This window comes from Pristis pectinata, chromosome 6 (assembly GCF_009764475.1).
Source record: "Pristis pectinata isolate sPriPec2 chromosome 6, sPriPec2.1.pri, whole genome shotgun sequence".
Lineage (NCBI taxonomy): Eukaryota > Metazoa > Chordata > Chondrichthyes > Rhinopristiformes > Pristidae > Pristis > Pristis pectinata.
The window spans coordinates 80,389,536-80,410,305 of record NC_067410.1 but is presented as its reverse complement, the minus strand read 5'-3'; the positions used below and the strand labels follow the sequence as shown (position 1 = coordinate 80,410,305).

Genomic DNA, 20,770 nt, shown 5'->3' with positions numbered 1-20,770 from the left:
GTGGCGTTGATTGGGCGGGCGAGGTTGTCCTTCCGGTGGGGTCGACGCTCGGTAAGTTTCCTCCTTTCGGTGTGGGTGTTGGGAGGACCGAGGTGGCCGGAGGAGCGGCGGTTTTGCTCTCGTTGGCCTTCGAGGCTGAATGTGTGTGTACGTGAGTCCTTGTCGCTGTTGGTTTCGCCCCCTTGGGCAGGCCCGCTGAGTGCGGAGGCGGCTGACGGTCGGGAGGTGTCCGCCCAGGCCGGTGTGGGTGGTGGGGTGCCGACACCTTGGGCTCTTCAGGCCCCTCGGCTGTGAGTCCGAGCGGCGCAGCCAGCTGGAAGGATTAGTTTCGGCTGGAAGGATTAACTGCAACTAATAGCGTGGTTCAGGGCCCGGTGACTGCAAGGAGTTTTAAACTCGATCGATTTGCGGAAGCGTTTATCAATTGGAGCTGTTTGGAATGAGTTCGGGTAATCCTGAGGTTACTCGGCGTCCGAGTGTAGCAGTTTTCGACGTACAGGCGATGTTGGCCACAAATTATACTTTTTTTCTTGCTTGAGAGTCACTAAACTGTTGGGTCCTAGAGTTGTGAGTTTGCAAACAGTAGAGTGTCGCACCTGGTGGAGCACATAATTTTAAAAGGTCGTGCGATAATTTGTGAAAACTCGCAAACAAAATGAAACAACGCCTTACGTCCGTAGGTTCAAATACATTCGCAGGTCTACTTGCTCTGGAGGACGGGTGCTCATGATGTCCGTTTTAGAAAAGCAGCCTGGTTTCACGAGTCGGGAAAAATGTTTCACAAAGGTCTGGAATATTGTGATGAAATATAAAAGGTTAAGGTACCATTTGACTAGTTGCTGATTCCTGATGTTGAAAGAACTTGTAAATTAATTTACATCACATTAGGCACAATTCATTTTTTGCCCTCCCTGGAATGTTTTCATCCCCTCTTTTTATCAAGAATCCATCTCCATCTTGAAAACATTCAAAGACTGCTTCTAATGTTTGTTTTCCCCGGAAGAGCTCTAAAGACTTGTGCAGCATTCTGGGAGAGGGAAAAATTCACATTCTTTCTTAATTGGTTGACCCTCTCCCCCTTATTTTTAAACAGTTACCTCTACTAGTTTCTCCCACAAGAAGCAACATCCTTTCCACATCCACTTTATTCAGATCCCTCAAAATCTTGTGCAATCGGGTCACCCCTCACTATTGTAAATGCCAATGGATACAAGCCTAGCTTGTACAACTTTTCCTTAAACAACCTGCACTTTCCAGATATTGGTCTAGTAAATGTTTCCAACAGACCATTTTTTCTTAAGAGGTTGATACACTACACTATATTCTGGATGTGATCTCAACAAGGGTCTATATATGTGAAGCATACCCTTCTGCTTTTCTCTTCCACTTCCTGAGAATTTGTTTTAGCTTTTCTAATTGTTGTACTTCCAATTTGCAGAAGGCTAGTTTACAGAGCTCTGCAATGCATGATCTTCCACTGTTCAGGTAATGTCCTTTGGGTGGTGGGTGGCGAGCATAATTTCGTATTTACCTGATTATTATAATCCAGTTGACTGATCTTTGCCTATTCATCTAATCTACATATCTCCTGATAGTCTTATGTCCTCTTCACAATAACTTTTCTTTGAGTCGCCAACAAATTTTGCAACCTTGCCTTTTAGAGCCTTCAAGTAATTTATTGATGTATTTTTTTTAAAGTTGAGTCCTATCCCTGTAACACCCCCATAACATCTCACCAACTAAAAGATGGACAATTTATACCCACCCTCTTTCCTGTTAGCCAGTGATTTTTCAGTCCATGCCAAGATGTTGCCACCCATAGCATGAGCTTTTTATTTTCTTAAGTAACCTTTTATGTGGCACCTTATTAAATGCCCTTTGGAAATTTAGGTAGTGCACCCACTGTTTCATCTTCATCTAACACACATGCTACTTCAAACAACTCCAATAAATTGGTCAAATATGTTTTCCCATTCACAAAACCAGGTTGACTTCACAAGAATGTCAGAAAGATATAAATATCCATTTTTACGCAGAAAGACAATATTGGAGTTGGTAATTATTAAGTCAAAGATGGTCTAAGAAATCCAAGAGCAAAATACTGTAGATGCAGGAAAACTGATATAAGAAAAAAAATGCTTGGGTTACTCAGAAGATCAAGCAGCATATATTGAGGGAAAGAGGATTAAGGTTTCAGGTTGATGTTGTTTTATCAGAACTGGTATGTAGAGGCGATGGTATTGTGAGCTTGAATTCTGTATTTTCAATTGTTAGAAGTGTAATTAAATTGCTGCATCACCTGGAAGGAGTGTTTGGGTCCCTGGACGTTGGTTTGAGCAAACGTTTGCAGTCTGCAATTGTATAGGAAGTTGCTTGAGAAAGGTTTGAGTATTGGTGGAGATGGAAGAATGGATTGCAATGTCACCAGGGAGGTGGCTCAATAGCATTATGTTGGGAGGTGTCAGAAATTGAGAATGACCTATTGAACATGGAGGCTGGTGGGAGAGAAGGTGAGGGAAGGCAATCCTATCCTTTTTTCTGATAGGAGAGCAGGTGAGATTGAATGTGTGAGAAATGGTTGGTGGGTATCTCAAACCTATTTGTTTCTTGGTAGAGGGGAAAGCGTAGTCAAGGGCAAAGGAAGATGTACTGGAAGTAGTGGTGTGGAAGCCCAGCAGATGTGGAAAATGGGAGAATGAAGTTGAGTCCTTACAAGAAGGGATGACGTGCTATCAAGTAGTAATAGGAGTTCATGGACTTCTAATGGCTACTGGTCATATATCTATCCCCTGAAATGGAGTTTGGGAAAAATTTTACTGGGTAAAAGTGAGAGCAGAGTGGAAATTGGTAACAAAAATAATGAAGCTTTCACATTGTGTATTAGAACAAGAAGCAACACTGATAGTAATTAGCAAACTGGAAAAGGTTGTGTGATGCGGTCTGAGTAGGACTAAAACAAGTAATATTTTGTACATAATACAAAATGACAGATGTAGCTTGGATCCATGCAGGTTCCCAAAGCTGTACCTTTTGGTTTGAAGGAACTAACTGGGAGACCAAGGTCAGCAATGAAAGAGTATGGTGATAAAGGAGGGATGTCCTTGAGGAAATTTCAAACATTTTAAATTTGAAATATTGAGGGATTAGAAGCCAGTTTGATTAGACAGGATTGTTGAGTGAGCAGGATGTGGTTCTGGAAAGGATATGGGCAGTAACAGGTCAACAAATTCAAACAAGTGTATGGAGGAGAATGGAAAGCTGGCCAGGGTTGTTTTGAAATGGCCAGAACGTGACAAAGGCAAAGATGACCTCAGTGGCAGATGGAGTGAGTTAAAGTGGAGGTTATTTTGGGGAGTTGGCTCTAGCCACACATTTGGTAGTGAGTTAAAATGTTGAAAGCTTGAGTAAAAAAAGAATGCTGAGGTGAACTGAGGTGATTCAGCAGAAGGCAAGTCAGAAGATTGTAATTTTTAGCGAGGGTGTGCAGTTTGTTGCACTTCTGTTGTACTCTGTCCTACCTATTGATGGTTACAGTGATATGGTTCACTTTGCAGTGGATAAGAATTTTATGGAAGCAGTATTGGTGCTATCTTTCTTGTGCCTTAAGGTGCCTACTGTAGGTATTGCAGATATCAGTAGCATATAGGAAGGCAGGGATCACTGTCCAGTAGACAATGAGATCTGTGCCAGGTTTGAGAACTTCATCTTCAGATGTTCTTTTCCCAATCAACGAAATACTGTGCTGGTGCAATGAAGGTTATGTTAATTTCAGCATCAATGTCTTGTCTTTGCTAAGAAGTAGTTCATGAGAAATTGGAAGTGATCTATATTTTTCTGGGATCTCACCATGAACCTTTTATTGTCAGAGGGCAGCAGGGGAAGCCCTGTCTTGCAGATCTTGTGTAAGGCCCATCCTTTTAAGCTTCAATGAAAGCATTGTTAATGGTCTGGAGCTCGGCATCCAAACACACAAGTCACTGTTCTCTCATCTTTGAATGCTGCAGCCCAGGAAATTATTTGGTCCATCTTGTATTTGCTGGGTTTTTGGGAAATGTATAACTTCAAACTCAATAAGATCAGAATAGATTTTGAAACAAGTAATTGTGGTCTGTTACTGATTTATCACCAGTTTTGTAGCATCAATTTTGACCTAATTGAGAATTATACAATGGCCTATATCCAGCTGTATATCAGTATTAAACTAAAATTAATCGTTACAGTACACTTGTGATTTTTGGCACAAGTTCTGTAATGTCAAATCACACAGAGGGCTCTAATTTTGGCAAATAAGATGTAGAGAAAGGTTCCAAAGTCTCTGTTCTGGGTGGTCAATACACGGATCATGATATTTTTGAATTAAAAGTTCAGATATCTTGCCATAATTTTGCACTGATGAGGTTTAATATGGAGACACAAGAGAGTGCAGATGCTGGAATCTGGAGCAACAAAAAATCAGCTGGAGGAACTCAGCGGGTCGAGCAGCATCTGTGGGAGGAAAGAAATTGTCGACGTTCCAGGTCGAAGCCCTACATCAGGACTGAGAGTGGAGATGGCCAGCTTAGAGAGGTTGAATGTATCTTCCTTTATTGTAAAGAGTATATTCAAAGACAAAGGGACTCATTTCTTGGTAACAAACTAAGCATCATTTTGAGAGCCTGTGGGTGTCAGTTTTATGAGGTTAAGTGGTGTAGGTTTTTTGATTTTTGTAGGAAGTTTGAAACTCACTTCTCTAGAAACTTACTTAAATTAGTTTTTGCTTTGCACATTGCCTATTATGATTATCATAATTTAAACTTGTAAACTGTCACAATGATTGCAAAACTGAACCATGAAAATCGACTGTCATCATTGTGAACAGTTCAGTCAGTTTCTATATAAACTAAGGTGTGGTGTTTTTGAAGGTTGGGTATTGTATTAGAGTCATAACTATTGTTCTCTTCAATTTTTGCATCAAACAGTTCCAAATTTCATGAGTGTCGTTGTTTGTTGAGCATTATGTGGAATGCATTTTGGAAGTACCAGAGTAATTTGATTTATTTCCTTATTGGAATTGTTACTGATATCATATTTAACACGTTTAACTCAGCTGTCTATTGTGTTAAACATGTCTCTATATGCAGCTTCTTTTCACACAAGCTTTGGGCTTGATTAAAACCTGCGAAGTGTTGTTATGCTTTGATTGAGTTGTAGGTTCATCTTCTGACACATCAACTAACCCCATTTTCTTTATTCTATACACTGATTCTGATAATTAAGTTGGGGGAAAATAAATCAGAAAATTTGGATATAGATGTTCCATTTCTGAAGGTCTGTTGCCTACACCAAACGTTGCACATAAGTTGGTGATATATAAATGTGAGAATATTTTAACATTTATTTCATGTTTGCATTCTTTTATAGGGAAGTGACTCATTTTCTTGCACAAAGGAGAAGAGGAGTACTGGCTTGGCAGTGAATGCTGACTCTGTAGCACTTTTTCAGAAATAAGGTGTGATTAACCAAGGATGACAATGGAAGAGATGAGGAATGAAGCAGAGACGACCTCCATGGTTTCCATGCCACTCTATGCAGTGATGTACCCAGTATTCAATGAGGTTGTTATTTAATTTTAAGTTCCACTTGGTACAAGCATTCCTTGACCTGATTTGCTTTAAGGTTGAAACCTTGTTAACCAAATTTATCCAAAATGGGTCACTATTACATCTGAAGTAATAGATGAAAATATAATATGGTGAAATGATGGGAAACAAGCAAGTTACAATTATGCATAAGACACTGAGATTAATAAAAATTAAGTTTTTGGTTTTTTAGATAAGTTTCTTTGATTCTTGATTACAAGTACGTTTTGAACAGACTACATAAATTCACTTCTGCAAATCTAGTTCTAAGTTCTTTGAAATGTGAAAGCTATAACAGATTCAAACTTGTCTAAAATCTTTGCTTCATTGCAGCTGGAGCAAGTTAATTTGTCTGCTGCACAAACTCTCAGAGCGGCTTTTATTAAGGTGAGTTTAATATATTGAAAATTCATTCTGCAGTGTCATTTACATTTTAACCTGCAGCTGGTTTGGCTGTTCACTATGTGTTCAATATGTTAGGCATTTTAGAAATTTGAAGAATGTGGTTGTGAAAATCATCTTGCCCAAGTATTCTCCTTCAAAAAAAGCTAATTTTTGATTCAATGTTAATCAAGGTAATTGAATTGAGGGCAATAGCATTTTTCCGTTGCACAGATAGGTTGGGTATACCACAGGGCCAGATACAGCCTCTTCGTATTGTGCTTAATGGAACCTCCTGTATTCTGTTCCAGCATGGTATTTTCAATTTCTAATCTTAAGTGGTCCATTGTCTTTCCAGCAAATTCTGATTTTGTTTAAGCTTTGGACTGTCTTAAGGCACAAAATATTAAGTTCATCCCTGCTGTAAATGACAACTTTGGTGCAGTTTTCCTTAATTTCCTTGCGTATATTAGATATGGAATATCTACATGTTTTCTGGATTTGATTATTTAATCACCCACGGTTGGCTCTTCATCTGTAGTCTTCTTAAATTTGTCTTGCTCCTCATGAGAAATTTTCATTTCATAATTTTCCTTTTGTGAGGATATGTAAGCATTGCATTGTCATTGAGAAACGTCATGCTATGTACCAAATGGAAAACATAATGCCCTATTAAGGAACCTAGTTCAAATCCAGTTCTGAATGTCATAATCTCCCGCATCCTAAGTGAAATAGAATTTATGAATTTCATCCTACCTACTAGATGTGACCAACACATTCTCTGCAGCTTGACATTAAATTATAATTCCAGAGCACAAGTGGAAAGATTGCTTTTGCATTCCTATCGACTTAAAACATTGAAAATCAAGTAGATTTAAGTGTGTAACTAATGGGGTAGAATCAGAATTTCACATCTTTGAACTTTGCCAAGGTTTGAAATTTTGTTTCACCAGGGGTTGGGACTCATATAATTCTGTTTTTATGTGAAGATAAATTGATTAATAGCCAGAAAATATTAGAAACATGAGAGAAAAATCCTCAGATTAATCTTGTTGCTGCTTGTGGAATCTTGCAGTGCTCAATTGTCTCTATTTACCTATAGTAACCCAGGTCCCCCATCCAAAAATTTTAATTGAAAAAAAATGTTCCAACTGCTTCAGAAATCTTGGACACCTAGCACAGACATCTATCTTTACTATCTCCCACAATGCCAGAAATGGACAAGGTACAATCTCAGCAAACTGTTCAACAATGATTTGCATTTGTAGAGCTTGTTTAAAAGGCTTGGTGAGACTGTCCCTGGAATATTGTGTAAAAGTACATCATTTCAGCCTAAAGAATGATATGTTTGTGATAGAAGCAGCTCAACAAATTAATTCTTGGGAAGGGATATTGTATACGAGGTGACATTAAGCAGTCTGGACCTGTATAGTTTAGGAAAATGTGAGGTGATCAGTTTGGAATCTACCAAATTCTTACAGGGCCTGACAAAGCAGTTTCCCCTTTCATCGCAGTCTTAAAATAAGGGGTCAGCCCTTCAGGACAGATGAGAAATTTCTTCACCCAGTGCAGTGAATCTTAGAATTGTCCACCCAAAGGGTCATTGACAATATTCAGAAGTTGAGATCAATAGGTTTTTGAATATAAAGGATATTTTAGGAATACAGGATTGGTACAGGAAAGTGGTGCTGTAGTAAAAGATAACTACGACCTTATTGAAAAACAAAGCAAGCTTGAGCAGCTCTTGCTTCTGTTTATTTTCTCATCCTTCTAGGACTTTAGTGAAACCATATTTGGATTTCTGTATACAGTCTGGTTTCCTAAACTAAATGATTTTTCCTTTTTGAGATATTGCAACAAAGGTTTACTTGATGGGTTCCAAGTGTAAAAAGGCAGTCATCTGGGCTTGTATTCTCTGAATGAGAGATGATCTTATGGCAATCTTTACTTTTTATTTTAACAAGGGCTTGAGCAGGCAGATGCTGAAAAGTTGCCCCTCTTTGTGGGGAAATTGCAGACCCAGCAGTCAAGGTTTCAGGATAGGGTGTCATCTGTTTAAGACCAAGATGAAAAATTTATTCACACTTGAAGACTGGGAATCTTTAGAATTCTTATTAGCTGGCTTTTGATAATCACTCAGTTGATGTTCATTTGAGATACATACATTTTTGGCTACTGATGTAGGATATTCAAATGTGTGAAAGACAATATATCAACAGAATTTCATTCTGTATCAGAGTTCAGCCATGATCTCGCATAGTGGAGCAGGCTCAAGCCATTAACCTGATCAACTGCTGTTTCTATTTTTATGCTCTTGTGTGTGACTAGCTATAATGGAACAATGACATCACTCTTGGGAAATTTGAGGAAAGTTCTGACCTTTTGGAATCATGCAAGTCAGTGGTTACCACTGAAATATCAGTTATATAAACTGCAGCATTTAAAAGCATCTTATTTCTGTAAATGTTTTGACCGAGATGGGAAATTCAGTTCTGTAAACATTGCAACAAATATTGCAAGTTCAGGAAGATGCTTTCTATTTTTACACTTGTGAAGCCAGTCATTTTGAATTGGTTAATGTTTTATAAAAATAGGGGAGGTACTGGTGCATTAGGTCTACATTTAGCAGCTTTTTTGATCAGAATTTCTGCCCTATGGTGCTTATCACATTCAAGTAGCTTGAAGTTTGGAGCAAACACTTCAAAAGCAACTTTTTTTAAAAGCAGCATAGGAAAGCAATGTTGTTTGTTCTCCCAATATTACGTGCTGTGGGAGGAGAAATTGTTTGTGTACAAATGCAGAACAATTTCGGCAGGAAATTCAACTGTGCCAAGAAACTTGGCGTTTGTGAGATGCATGAATCAACCATGAAAAATCCTTCAGTTAATGCAGAGGATATTTTCAATGTTCTTGAAGTTTAAATTGGTATTCGTTGCAGTACACATTTTAAAGCTTAATCCATACATCTGAGCTATGGTTATCTTGAAAATTTTTCAATTTTATCTTTATCCAGAGTGGTAGATATCCTAAAAGTTCAAACTACAATGGAAAAATGAATAATTATTGGAACAGAATATTCCACAGAATGAAAATATGACTTGTCTATTTTTGCACAACCTCATCTGTCATAGTTCCTATTGCTAAAAGCAGTTGTCCACCCAGGTTTTGGATACTGCTTCTGTACCTAAGCAAATGTTACACAGTCCTAAACACTTTTTTAAAAAAAAGCTTTCTGTTCTAATAGGTGATCCATTCATCACTTAGCATATCTGTTCTTTTGTTTCAACTGTTTAATGTCATGCTCTTCAATGGTTTATCATTCTTCAATACTTCTGCTGTTAGTTTCTCCCACATGTTTGCTATTACTTTCACAAGTGTTTTTCTGTCTTTGTAGTCCTGTACCCAGTACTGCATGGGACTTGCCTGCTATCACAGATTGGTGGGAGAATATGTCAAAATGAGGCTATAAAAGGGTTATTGATAGTTTAAGTGAATGGGTAAAGATCTGGCAATGGTGAGAGGCTGCAGTGCTGTAAGAAATCTGGATATCCTAGTGCTTGAATTGCAAAAAGGCATGTATACAGATCCAGCAAGAAATTAGGAAAGCAAACAATATTGTTTATTGCAAGGGAAATTGAATACAAAAGTAAGGTGACTAGGGTTCAGTTATGTAAGGCATTGGTGAGACCACACTTGGAGTACTGTGTAGAGAATTTAAGGAAGAATGCAAATGCTTTGACATTAGTAATTTCAAGCTAATTCTAGCAAATTAAAATAAATTACCTTTTGGGATTTTCCAGTTAAAGTTAGTTCCATGTCTTTCAGTGGTGTGACACACTTTTATTTTGATAAAGGACTGAAGTTTTATTTTTACTTTTACCTAAGCACATTTGTACAGTGCTTAAAGAAAACAGTATATGTTATAAATTAAGTGGTTTGGATAACAATTAACATAGGCTTGATAGCATTATTTTCTCCTGATTTAGCAAATTATTCATTTACACAGAGCTTTGAGGCAGAGAGAGCCCAGTGGATTTCAGAAATGTTTGGTGTGAATGTAATTGTTAAATGTCTGTTTTGCTATTTATATTACTGTTATCTTAGTAGAAAGGATGGAGTATGTAGCAAAAAGAACCTTTTCAGTTCTCTTGGCAAAGTATCTGCCTAAGTATAATTTTTAATCCATTTCTGTACTAATTGTCTTGAATTACCTAATCTTATTTTTTGTTCCAAATCCACAATCTTCAAAACTTAATTGAATCACCTATTCTGTATTTTGGCTTGTGCTTGTCTTGGTAATCCAAATTGCATGATTGGTTTGCAAAACGTAAAATATCTTTTTAAAGAAATTCAGACCTTTTTCACTCTCTTCACAAACTAGTGATCTCTCAGCCATACCCCCTTTCAGAGATTGAAAATTCAAAATATGACCTTTTCTTTGTCTGTGATATGACTGTTGAAATATTTCCATCATTCCTTAAGCTATTTTAATTATAAATTAGTATATGAAGAACATTTGATTGTTTGAATTATTTTTGGCAAGCCTTTAACTTTAAAAATACTTGAATAATTTACTTAAGTACTCTGTCTAATCAAATAGTGGCTAGCCAAAATTCATTTAACCAATATGATGTAAGTGTCATGGCCTATCTTGCCAATTTTAATTAGTATCTCTGGCTATAGAAGTTGACAGGCAAATGATCTATTGGATTATGCAGGATGGAAATGTGTACTGTACTCAAAGAAAACTTGCATAAAAAGCTTACCTGCACAAAACTGTTGTATTATTATAAAGCATGCTTAATATTTATAACTAGATGACAAACTCTTTTATCATGCAATTAAACAGGCTTTTTAGCCCTTTTAAGAGGTAATCATCCTTTAGGTATGGTATAAATTGCAGTTAAAACATGAATTAGTTATGCACAGGAAACACTCTTTCAATGCATGAAATTCTTTTAATTTAGGCTGAAAAAGAAAATCCTGGTCTCACTCAAGACATCATAACTAAAATTCTGGAAAAAAATTGTGTGGAAGTTAATTTCACTGAATCATTGCTGCGCATGGCTAGCGACGACGTTGAAGGTATGCCCAGCTAAGTCAAAAATGGTTTCGATGTCTGGAACCAGAAATAGTCTGACACAAAACAGACCTGCAACATCAAAATCAGGTTTTTTGGAAGATTCAAAGTTTGATTAAATTGACAATTATACTGTAATCCTATTATCTACTGCAGGGTAAGGGATAACTGATTAAATGTGACTCTACAAAAATGAAAGGTGCCTTGGTATTGTCTTCAAATAGATAGTGATCTCCTAGAGAACTATGAAGTGCTGAAAATACTCAGATCATGCATGATCTGTAGAAAAGGAAATGGCAAATATTTTGGGTCGGGTCTTTTCATGAAAACCTTTCCGTAAGGTCAGTCCTTTTCTGATGAAAGATTGTTGACCTGAAACAGTAAATCTATTCCCCTCTCCCCAGGTGCTGTGTATTTCCAATAAATTTTATTTTAGATTTCCGTATTTGCAATGTTTGGCTTTTGGGGGTGCCCACAACTTTCACTTTTTATGCAAATTTAATTACAAGAAAAAACACACATCTGCCAGTTAATGGACCTATAACAGAATACAGATAACTGCCGATATAAAAAGTTTGAAAAATAATGTATGGAGATAAATTTGACATTGCAGTCATTGACCTATGTTGGTTCTCTTTTACTTGTCTCCAAATTGAATCTTGGGACATTACCTTAGGTATGCAGTCAATTTTCATGAGGTACCTCATTGAACTACATGCAGAAGTAACTGGTATTCTGGTACAAAACAGTTTACAAAAGGTGTACTCTTTGTCAATTTACAAAATGGATGTGTTCCTGGAAAAAATCTTGTGAAAATTCATAAATTGAAAAACCTAGGAAGGCTAATATTGTTACAATGGATTCTTCCGCATAGAGAGTGGCATGCTATAGGTTGTAGTGAAAAATGGTTTAAATTGAAGAGTCAGTGGCATTCTAGCAATAATTCGTAAATTGAACATTCATAACTTGAGGTGTACTTTGTCATTTGAAGCTCCAGTGTTTCCTTTGCATTCTTGAAAGTTTTTCTTTCACACACAATTACTTTCCTGTGAAGTCCTTTTATACAAAACTGAGCTAATCCAGGTTTCTTATTGTAAAGTTGTTTGGACCACAAATGCTTGACTTTGCTTTTTCTTTGACATTGAAATTTCAGTTGGAATGCCTTTACGACAGTTCCTTATTCTAACCTTAAAGTTCTAGTGTAATTTCAAGAGCTACTTCTAGGTTACTCTGTTGTTGGACTGTAGTATCACAGGAGCACTGAAGAAACTTTAACCATTTTGGTTAGCAGTTGAGTAAACATATTTCCTGGGTATTATTCTCAGTTGCCCATCTTAATGAAGATAGGAGATTGATTTTGGTTTCATCAACATATCATGTATAGTCATTAGTGGTCAATGGTACTAGCTTAATGTTAAGTAAAATTTAAGAGCAATTTCATGGTGCAGTGGATAAACATATCATTAAAACCCTAATCATATTATTTCTCATGTTGCACAAAAGATGTTTCATTTGGAAATCCCTGGGGAAAAAACCTGTTTAAGGATATCTAAATGATTTCTGCAAGTATTTTCTTTCTTATGCATACAATTTTCCGTTCATAGAATATATGATCGACAGGCAAGAACCAGAATTTCGGGAACTTAATGACAAAGCACGAGCACTGAAAAACATTCTCAGCAAAATTCCTGATGAGATCAATGATAGGGTCCGATTTCTTCAGACAATCAAGTATGTATTGTGAATCTTGGGTTAGTCAGACTGAAGATCAAAAATTTCATTGTGTATCTAATTTCATTTTCTACTCTGTCCCTTCTAACCTCATCAGTGTATCTTTTTGTTCAATTTTCCCTTGTACTCAATGTTAAACTTCTGCAACTGCTAAATTGCCAAATCACACCTTTACCTTGCACAGCCTAGTGCCATTAAAACCACTGTTGTCACCCTCTCCTATCCCCAAGTATGGTGCTTGTTGTTCTCCCTAATTCCAAGGAATAGAAACTTTTACACAGATATGCCATATAACAAAGCTAGTCTTCCTCTGCCACATCTGGCCGAACATTTGAAGTGCCGCTGTCCTTTTCTCGCCTTCCAAACTGCTTATCATTCCAGGGTTCGTGAAAAGCAAAATTAACCCCAAACTGCTTTTACTCAAGAAATTAATCTTGTAACCCCTTCTCCCCTGTGTATACTTCTAATCCTGTCCCATAGAGGTCAATAATTCAGATTTTCCATCATCAAATCAGCTGTCTGTTCCTCTCCCATCTTGCTGTCTTCGGCTATCTTACAGGGACATTTCTGTGGAACCTTGGTCCTGAACTCTCCTTAATTTTATGTCTTATCTCCCCTCATGCCCTCTCTGAGCTTAGCTTGTCCATAAGACCCACTGCCTCCTTCCTCAACCCGATTCACAATCTGAGTACCATTCTTTCCTTTCTGGCTCCTATATTAGCTGATAGATCTGTTTTCTATCCTTGGGTACAGTATCTTGTCATAATCTTTAGAAAGAGTAGAATATCTTATTCCCATACTTGTTCTATCTTCTACCCCGATCATTGCAAACTACCAGCCCATCTCTGACCTCCCTTTCCTCTTGTCCTTGTGCATGCTGTCTTGAATTCATGTCCATCTTGTCCATGTTTGAATCCTTCCAGTTAGGTTTCTGCTTCTGTCACACACCAAGCTAGCTCAAGCCTGAGCCAATGTTGACATACCACCTCATTCATCCGAACTAATCTAGGTTGGTCACACCATCCTCGTGCTTTTGTTCTGAATTATTTGTAGCTGAAATCATCCATATTTTACCTTTTAACAAATTGTTACATGTTCCCTCTAAATTCTGTCATTCATAACTTTGCTCATTATTTTAAATTGTACTAAGTACCATTCATCCACTGCACATGTACTTTCCAACCTACATTGGCTTGCAGTTGAGTAACACGTCAATTTTAACATTCTTGCCTTAATTTTCAAATTCCCGTGTGGACTGTCCTGATTACCTCATTTCTTCCAGCTCTACAGCACCCAAAATATTGACATCCATTTCTGGCCTCCTGAGTGTCTCATTGTGGTCTAATAATGAAGGTTATCCTTTCAATTCCTGAGGTTCTGTGCCCTGGAATTCCTTCCCTAAACTCCTCCACTATTAAACTTCTTTCCTAACTCCTTAAAACATATACCTTTTGTGTAACATTTTGGAATTCTGCCCTATATTTCCTTCTGACTCTGCATCAAACTTTTGGTTCTTCTATGAAGTACCCTCAAGTGGTTTACCCCCAAAATGGATATCGTTGTTCCTATTTTAGGTACAGATCCATTGAGGTATTTGCTGGACTTGTTAGTTAATCTTGTATTTATGACTTTTTTGAGCTCTTCTCGCAAGTGAAAATCCTCATTATACTAACCCTGTCAAATATTTTCATAATTGTAAAATCTCTGGGAATCTTTCATCTTTCAATTCTTAAGAGAAAAGTTTAAGCCTTTCCTGATAGTTCTCTGTTTAGGATCATTACTACACTGTTCCTGTAAATCTGTATCCCTAGATCCTGTTGTTGCACTGCACCACTTAGATTGTTCTCTAAAGGGTATGTAGTCTTTCTATTTCTATCAAATCTTAAAAACAAAATTCATTTTGCATGATATATCACTTCTGCAAGTCTCTTTATAATGTGTGTACTTCTGTAGTTTAAATCAACTGTCCCAATGCCCCACCCCATTGTAAAATTGAATGGCTGATTCCAGAGTCCTAATAGTTTTTTTTTAAGTGGTGAACCTTGTTCCCAGTACAGGTTTCTGTGAAACACCACTCCCTACTTTCCGTAAGTCTTTTTAAGCCCCACCTCTCTTTCCTAAGTACCAGAATCAAAGAAAATAAGACTATTTAAATTGTTGAATGTTTAGATTTGTTGAGGTGCAGTAATAGAGTGGATAGCTGAACAGGCACAATGGATTTTCTTAATCCTTGTCTGATTATGTTCTAACCCAAATCAACACACTAATCTTTGTCAGGCTGCTGTGGCTGGCAGGAAAATAACTTGCATTAATTTCTATTCAATGTTTGCTTTATGCCAATACATTTTAAAAGCCATTGATGGATCAAATGCTGATTAAGCTAAAGTTGTGTGCAGCATTTTATGTGACACCAGCTGCACGATGGTACACAAGCCATTGGGGTGAAAAGTTGATGAGCAGAATCAGTAACTGTTTCTCTCTGATGCTGACTAACCAGCATTTATTTCAAGTTTCTAATGTCTAAAAACAAAATGCTCAAGTACACATTTACTTGAATTGACCTGTTTTATTTTTTCCCTCCAGATATCTCACTTGCCACAATTATTTCTTTATATAGTTAAACATGAGCATCTAGTCTTTAGGAATTATCATTCCATGGTGCATCTCGGGTTGGAAATTTTGCACACACAAGGTGTGGTACAACTTATTGGACTCAAATTTACATTCTTGGCTGGCATACACCATTTTTAAGTAACTTTTAAAATCTCCTTCCGTTTCCTCACACTGGTAAATAACTTCCTTTCTGACTGTTCAAGAATTAAATAGTTGCAGGTAAAAATTGCCTTTGTGTTGAAAGAAACTTTGTGTTGAAAATTGCCTTTTGTGTTTTTAGAAAAAAACTGTCAGCATGCTGTTTGCAGAGGAATTGAAACATAGAATCCTTTAGATTTGTTGACACCTCATGATGGCTTTTCTTTGCAGGGATATTGCCAGTGCAATAAAGGAGCTGCTTGATACTGTGAACAACGTTATCAAAAAATATCAGTACCAGAACCGCAGAGTGAGTATTACAGAAATTATCCCCAGGGAGCTGTCAGGATAAATGTTACCAGCTTGTAGTGTCAGGGTTTGCTCATGCTGTCCTTGCTTTGACATGGAACTCTTCTGGTGAAAAGTGGAATAACAAATTCTTCCCGGAAAGATAAATTGTCAAGCTTATATTACATTATTTCACTAACTGTTTATTTCAATTGTTTGTTAATAACAAATCTGGCACCTGTGCTGATAATAGATAGTGGAAGTACAAAATGTTTTTGAACTTGTTCAATAGAAATGCATGGATGAACTGATAGGTAGTGTATGCTGATTTATGTATTAGAAAACAAAATTGATCCTTGACATTCTTGATGTTACATGTGTTTGCATCATTTACCAATTTGATGCTGCAGATGAGGACTACAGCATGAAAATAGAATAAATAACAGCTCAAGTTAAAAATCCAGATGTTTTGGGTAAATATAAATTGGGTATTTATTTATAAATGCTAGTCAGAGCTTTAGTTGCAACTAATATATGAAATCTGTACAAGAATATTTTAATTTGTTTTAAAGCTGTTTTTGTTAATCTGAGGGCAACGTATTGATTTTTAATTCTAATAATTGCATCTCATTTTTTTGTTCAACACAAGTCATATAGAACACCTTTCTTCCAGTCACATTTATTAAAAAGCTTTTTTTTCTCCATTTTCCTTAACATTGTTACATTCCCTTCTGGTAGTAGTGTCTTCTGGATTGATATCCAGGATCTTGTTCTTCCAAAATGATAAACTGATCAGCCAGCAGGTGGTGTAATTCGAAAGCATGGAAAGTTGGTCATGGTTCATAATCATGAAATAGAATGTCTTGTCTGTATTAAATTTGGTTAAGAGTGAACACTACATATTAATCTTTGTCTAATTAGTTTGTGGCAGATGTAAACCTTTGTGCAGAGCCACCATAGATACTTAATAAAATATCTAATCAATCTAAGTAGATATGATGACTTTATATCCTCGTATCCCATTTACATTGGCATCTATTGAACAGTACATTAACATATAGGTTATATCTGACAATGGAGTGATATGTTTTGAATAATGATGGATGTAAAACTTATACCATGTGTTAAGCAGTGGCATTTAAAGTAATGTACATTGTGTGAAAGTTTGGGAAGTAAAGTGCTCTCTAGTATGCTGAAAGGTATGTTTTTGGAGTCGCTGTTCCAGTTTGAAATACGTTTTGAATTTCCTTGTTGAAAAATGTGTTTCAAGTATGAAATACCTTGGAGTCCTGTACATGTTTGACTCTTTAATAACCTAACCGTTCTACAACGCTTCTTTAATTTGTTCATAGACCCCCAAAAGGTAGCTATGACACTGGTGCAATTACTTGCATGATAGTGGAGCAAATAAAGTGTTGTGCAAGAAAGAATGGGCATTTTCGAGCTTCATGACACATCTTGTTGCTATACCTTCTGAGCATTAATCCTCTTGTTGTAATTGACTTTGAGCATTGTATATTCTAAATTGTGCTAAAGTCAATGTCATTACCTTATTAAAACAAGTACTTTCACGTTTAGTTAGGGTAGTAATTTTTGGAAATTTTACCAAGTTCAATTAACATTTAAGGGCATGGAAATTAAACATTAAGAATAAAATAGTCTCTGTGGGGTTCTCACCAATTGTGCAGTTTGAAATTTTATTATTTTTTTATAAATTCAAAATTTGGATTACTTTTAGGCACTTGAACACCAAAAGAAGGAATTTGTCAAATACTCCAAAAGCTTCAGTGATACTTTAAAAACCTACTTCAAAGATGGAAAGTAAGTATTTCAGTAAAAAGAAACCATTTTCATGTTCATTCTGTGCGAAATAATATTTGCCTCCAAAGTTTAGTATAAGCAATGTAAATTTAGCATTTTTGACTGCCATTAGTACTAAATTTAGATAAAATGTTAAATGGGTAATTCAGTAAAATGGCAGAAATAGCCCTTTATTACCATGGAGAAATGGGAAGTATTGTGAGATTGTCTTTTAAAAAAAAATGACGTTGAAACTAAACACTTTGTATAGCATGAGAGTAAGCAATAGCTTTTCATTTGTGATTTTTCACTTGGAACTCTCTCTCCAGGTTTTGTATTTGTTCACGTTTCTAATTGTGGAGTGACGGTCACTATTTTGTTTTAATATTTTTAAACTGCCCTTAAATTCACATTATTTTGTGTAATTAGAGTTAAGTGGTTTAAAAAGAATGTTTTGAAATTCTGTATATTTTAAGCTACAGAAACTGAAATATACTTTTGTTCCTTTTAAACAGGGCACTCAATGTGTTCATGAGCGCCAACCGGCTAATCCACCAAACCAACTTGATACTGCAGACCTTCAAAACTGTTGCTTAGGAACTCCATTTGTGAAGCTTTTTAATGTTCAACCTTGAAAGGTTGACCTTAATATGTAAATTTAAATAGTCACAACTGTATAAATTAAAACATCCATTTTAGGACTTGAAGATGTTGAATAAAATAATTGTCAACTTGCACCATATTTTTGTAAAACATTGTAGCTAATCATGATTTCTCATTAAGAAATATTGCATAACTTTTGCTATCGTATTCAAATGAAGCCAAAAGAATTTGCGCCTTAACATATCGTAATGTAACATTCCTTTGTGTAAATATTGGTGTTCTGTTTCTGAAGTTAACTTGCTGGCAAAAAAGACAAGTTATGTATTTAACGTGATTAGTGGCAAATAAATCTGAAGTTGTAAACTATGATCAGTTAAATGTGATAAGATTTGTCATGTTGTGCGGAGTGTCTTGGTTTGCATACAAGTAGTCACTTGGCTATTTAAACCTGATGCAATTTCTCCTTCAGTGTTTACAGTTAATTTTTTACTCATTTTCAAGGACAAACATACAGCATAGTCTGTGTAATATTAAGATGCTGTTGCTATGACATTTATTTCTGTAATGATTTAGGCATGTCATTTTATAAATGTGCTGTTTTAAACATTTAGTTTCCTATAATTTGTTGCTTGTCATATTGACTGTTCTACCATCCATTAGTCGTGTGGCCTTTATCCCCATTCTTGCTAAAAGTACCTTTTTCAGCAGTTTGATTTATATAATTTACACTCTTGCTGGTGAACATCTAAGAAGCACGCAGGGGACTTTGTTATGCCCAGCAGTTTACACGAATTGAACAAATGCTTGCTTCATATCAGTGTGTCATGTAATTTTTATTTGCAAATCATTTCACAGCAGTGATACTGTGATGAGCCACTATTTGAAAGCAAAAGGAGCAACTCAGGCGTGCCCCAGATGGATAAATGTGAGCTGATCTGCTTAAAAGAAATTATTTGCTCATGTTTGAAATTACTTATCCAGGTTAACTCGTGTTTGTATATAACCTTTGTGTTTTACCAACTTCTCCACACTTTGACTGTAAAAACTGAGTAATATTTTTGTTAAAAATCTTTCTCATGAGGGTCGCTGGAATGCTCGGTTATCTGGGGGGAAAAATACAATTGACAATCTAGTTTATGGCATTCAGTGTTCCATTCAGGAATGACTGAACTTCCAGTTATTTGCCACTTTAATTCTCCATCCTATTCCCACTCAGACCTATCAAGGCCCAACATGAGCTAGAGGAACAACACCCCATCTTCTGTCTTGGCCAGTTGCAAATTTCTGGGCTCCATGCTCTCTGAACTTGGGGAACTCACTTTTTGTCTGCTCCAAGTCATCATTCTGTGATTATTGCCTGAGTTTTTCTCTCTTCATTAGTGCAGCTTGACCTGCTATTAGCAATAGACAAAGAAGCATTAATCAAAACATAACTGCTTCCATGTAACCCTATTGCAAATATTCCCTCCCCCACCATTTCTTGAAGCTTCCCTCCTACTTGTTTTTCTTCTAATCGCTGATTAGAGGGTTTTTGACCTGAAAAGTTAACTGATTTTCTTTCCACAAATACTGACTGACCTAAGAGTTTCCAGATTTGTTTTTGTTATTTGTATCTCCTTAGTTGCCTTTGAGAAGGTGGTGACCTACTGTATGAAATGCTCCATTTCTTGTGTAGATGTTCCCACGTAGGGTTAAATAAGGACCTCCAGGATTTTTGACCCAGTGACTATGAAGGAACAGCTAGGTCAGAATTGCTGTGTGTTTGAGGGGAACCTGGAGGATATTTCTTCGTACCACTGCTGCGTTTGCCCTTCTAAGTATGAAATTGCAGGTTTAGAAGGCATGATACAGACGCCTGGCTTGCTTGTGGATGTGCACTCTGAAGGCGTTGATCTTTAAACCAGCGGATGCTCTGCCCTGGATATGTGGAGCTTCTGAAGAGTAACAATTTATTACACCTACTTTCTCTCCTTCCCCCGACCCCAAATACAGGATTATACCCTTTTCTAAACCAATTACTGCAAAAGTATCCTAGATTTGAGACCAGTCACTACTTCCCTTTTTCAGTATGTAGACTGGAATGTTGGATATAGGCGCAGCAGAAGCCATTAGGTCAACCAGCATCTGTGGGAGGAAAGGAATTGTCGATGTTTCGGGTCGAAACCCTGCACCAGTCTTGATGCAAGATTTCAATCCGAAACGTCGACAATTCCCTTCCCCTCTCAGATGCTGACCGACCCGCTGAGTTGTTCTAGTAGATTGTTGCTCCAGATTCCAGTAGCTCTGGTCTCTTGTGTCTCCAGCAGAATTTCATAGTTAATTTCTCACTTCCCCATCATCCCAGCCACTTAGGTTATGTATCGCATTGTGTGGTGGACCTTGAATGTGATAAATTGTCTATTAACCAGCGCTATCTAATGACTATAATTGGCCTTCACGATTACTTAAGCAGCTCTGAACTGTTCCTCCGGCTTCAGCGTTGAACGCTCTATGCAAGTGGGCGATAAATCCACGCATG

The 20,770-nt window shown here is 36.9% G+C and overlaps 1 protein-coding gene across 3 annotated transcripts; it reads left to right on the top strand.

Moving 5' to 3' along the window:
- The first annotated feature begins 12 nt into the window (after positions 1–12).
- pdcd10a (programmed cell death 10a) lies at positions 13–18,856 on the top strand. Of its 3 annotated transcripts, none has more exons than XM_052017203.1 (8): positions 13–147; positions 5,401–5,594; positions 5,952–6,005; positions 10,967–11,084; positions 12,684–12,810; positions 15,793–15,871; positions 17,588–17,670; positions 18,165–18,856. In XM_052017203.1, exons 2-8 carry the CDS (start codon positions 5,505–5,507, stop codon positions 18,244–18,246), a joined length of 633 nt encoding a protein of 210 aa, XP_051873163.1. In that variant the 5' UTR covers positions 13–147; positions 5,401–5,504; the 3' UTR covers positions 18,247–18,856. The 3 variants fall into 3 exon arrangements, with proteins under 3 accessions (XP_051873163.1, XP_051873164.1, XP_051873165.1); XM_052017204.1 differs by having other exon boundaries at positions 19–51; XM_052017205.1 differs by having other exon boundaries at positions 88–151.
- Positions 18,857–20,770: the final 1,914 nt, after the last annotated feature.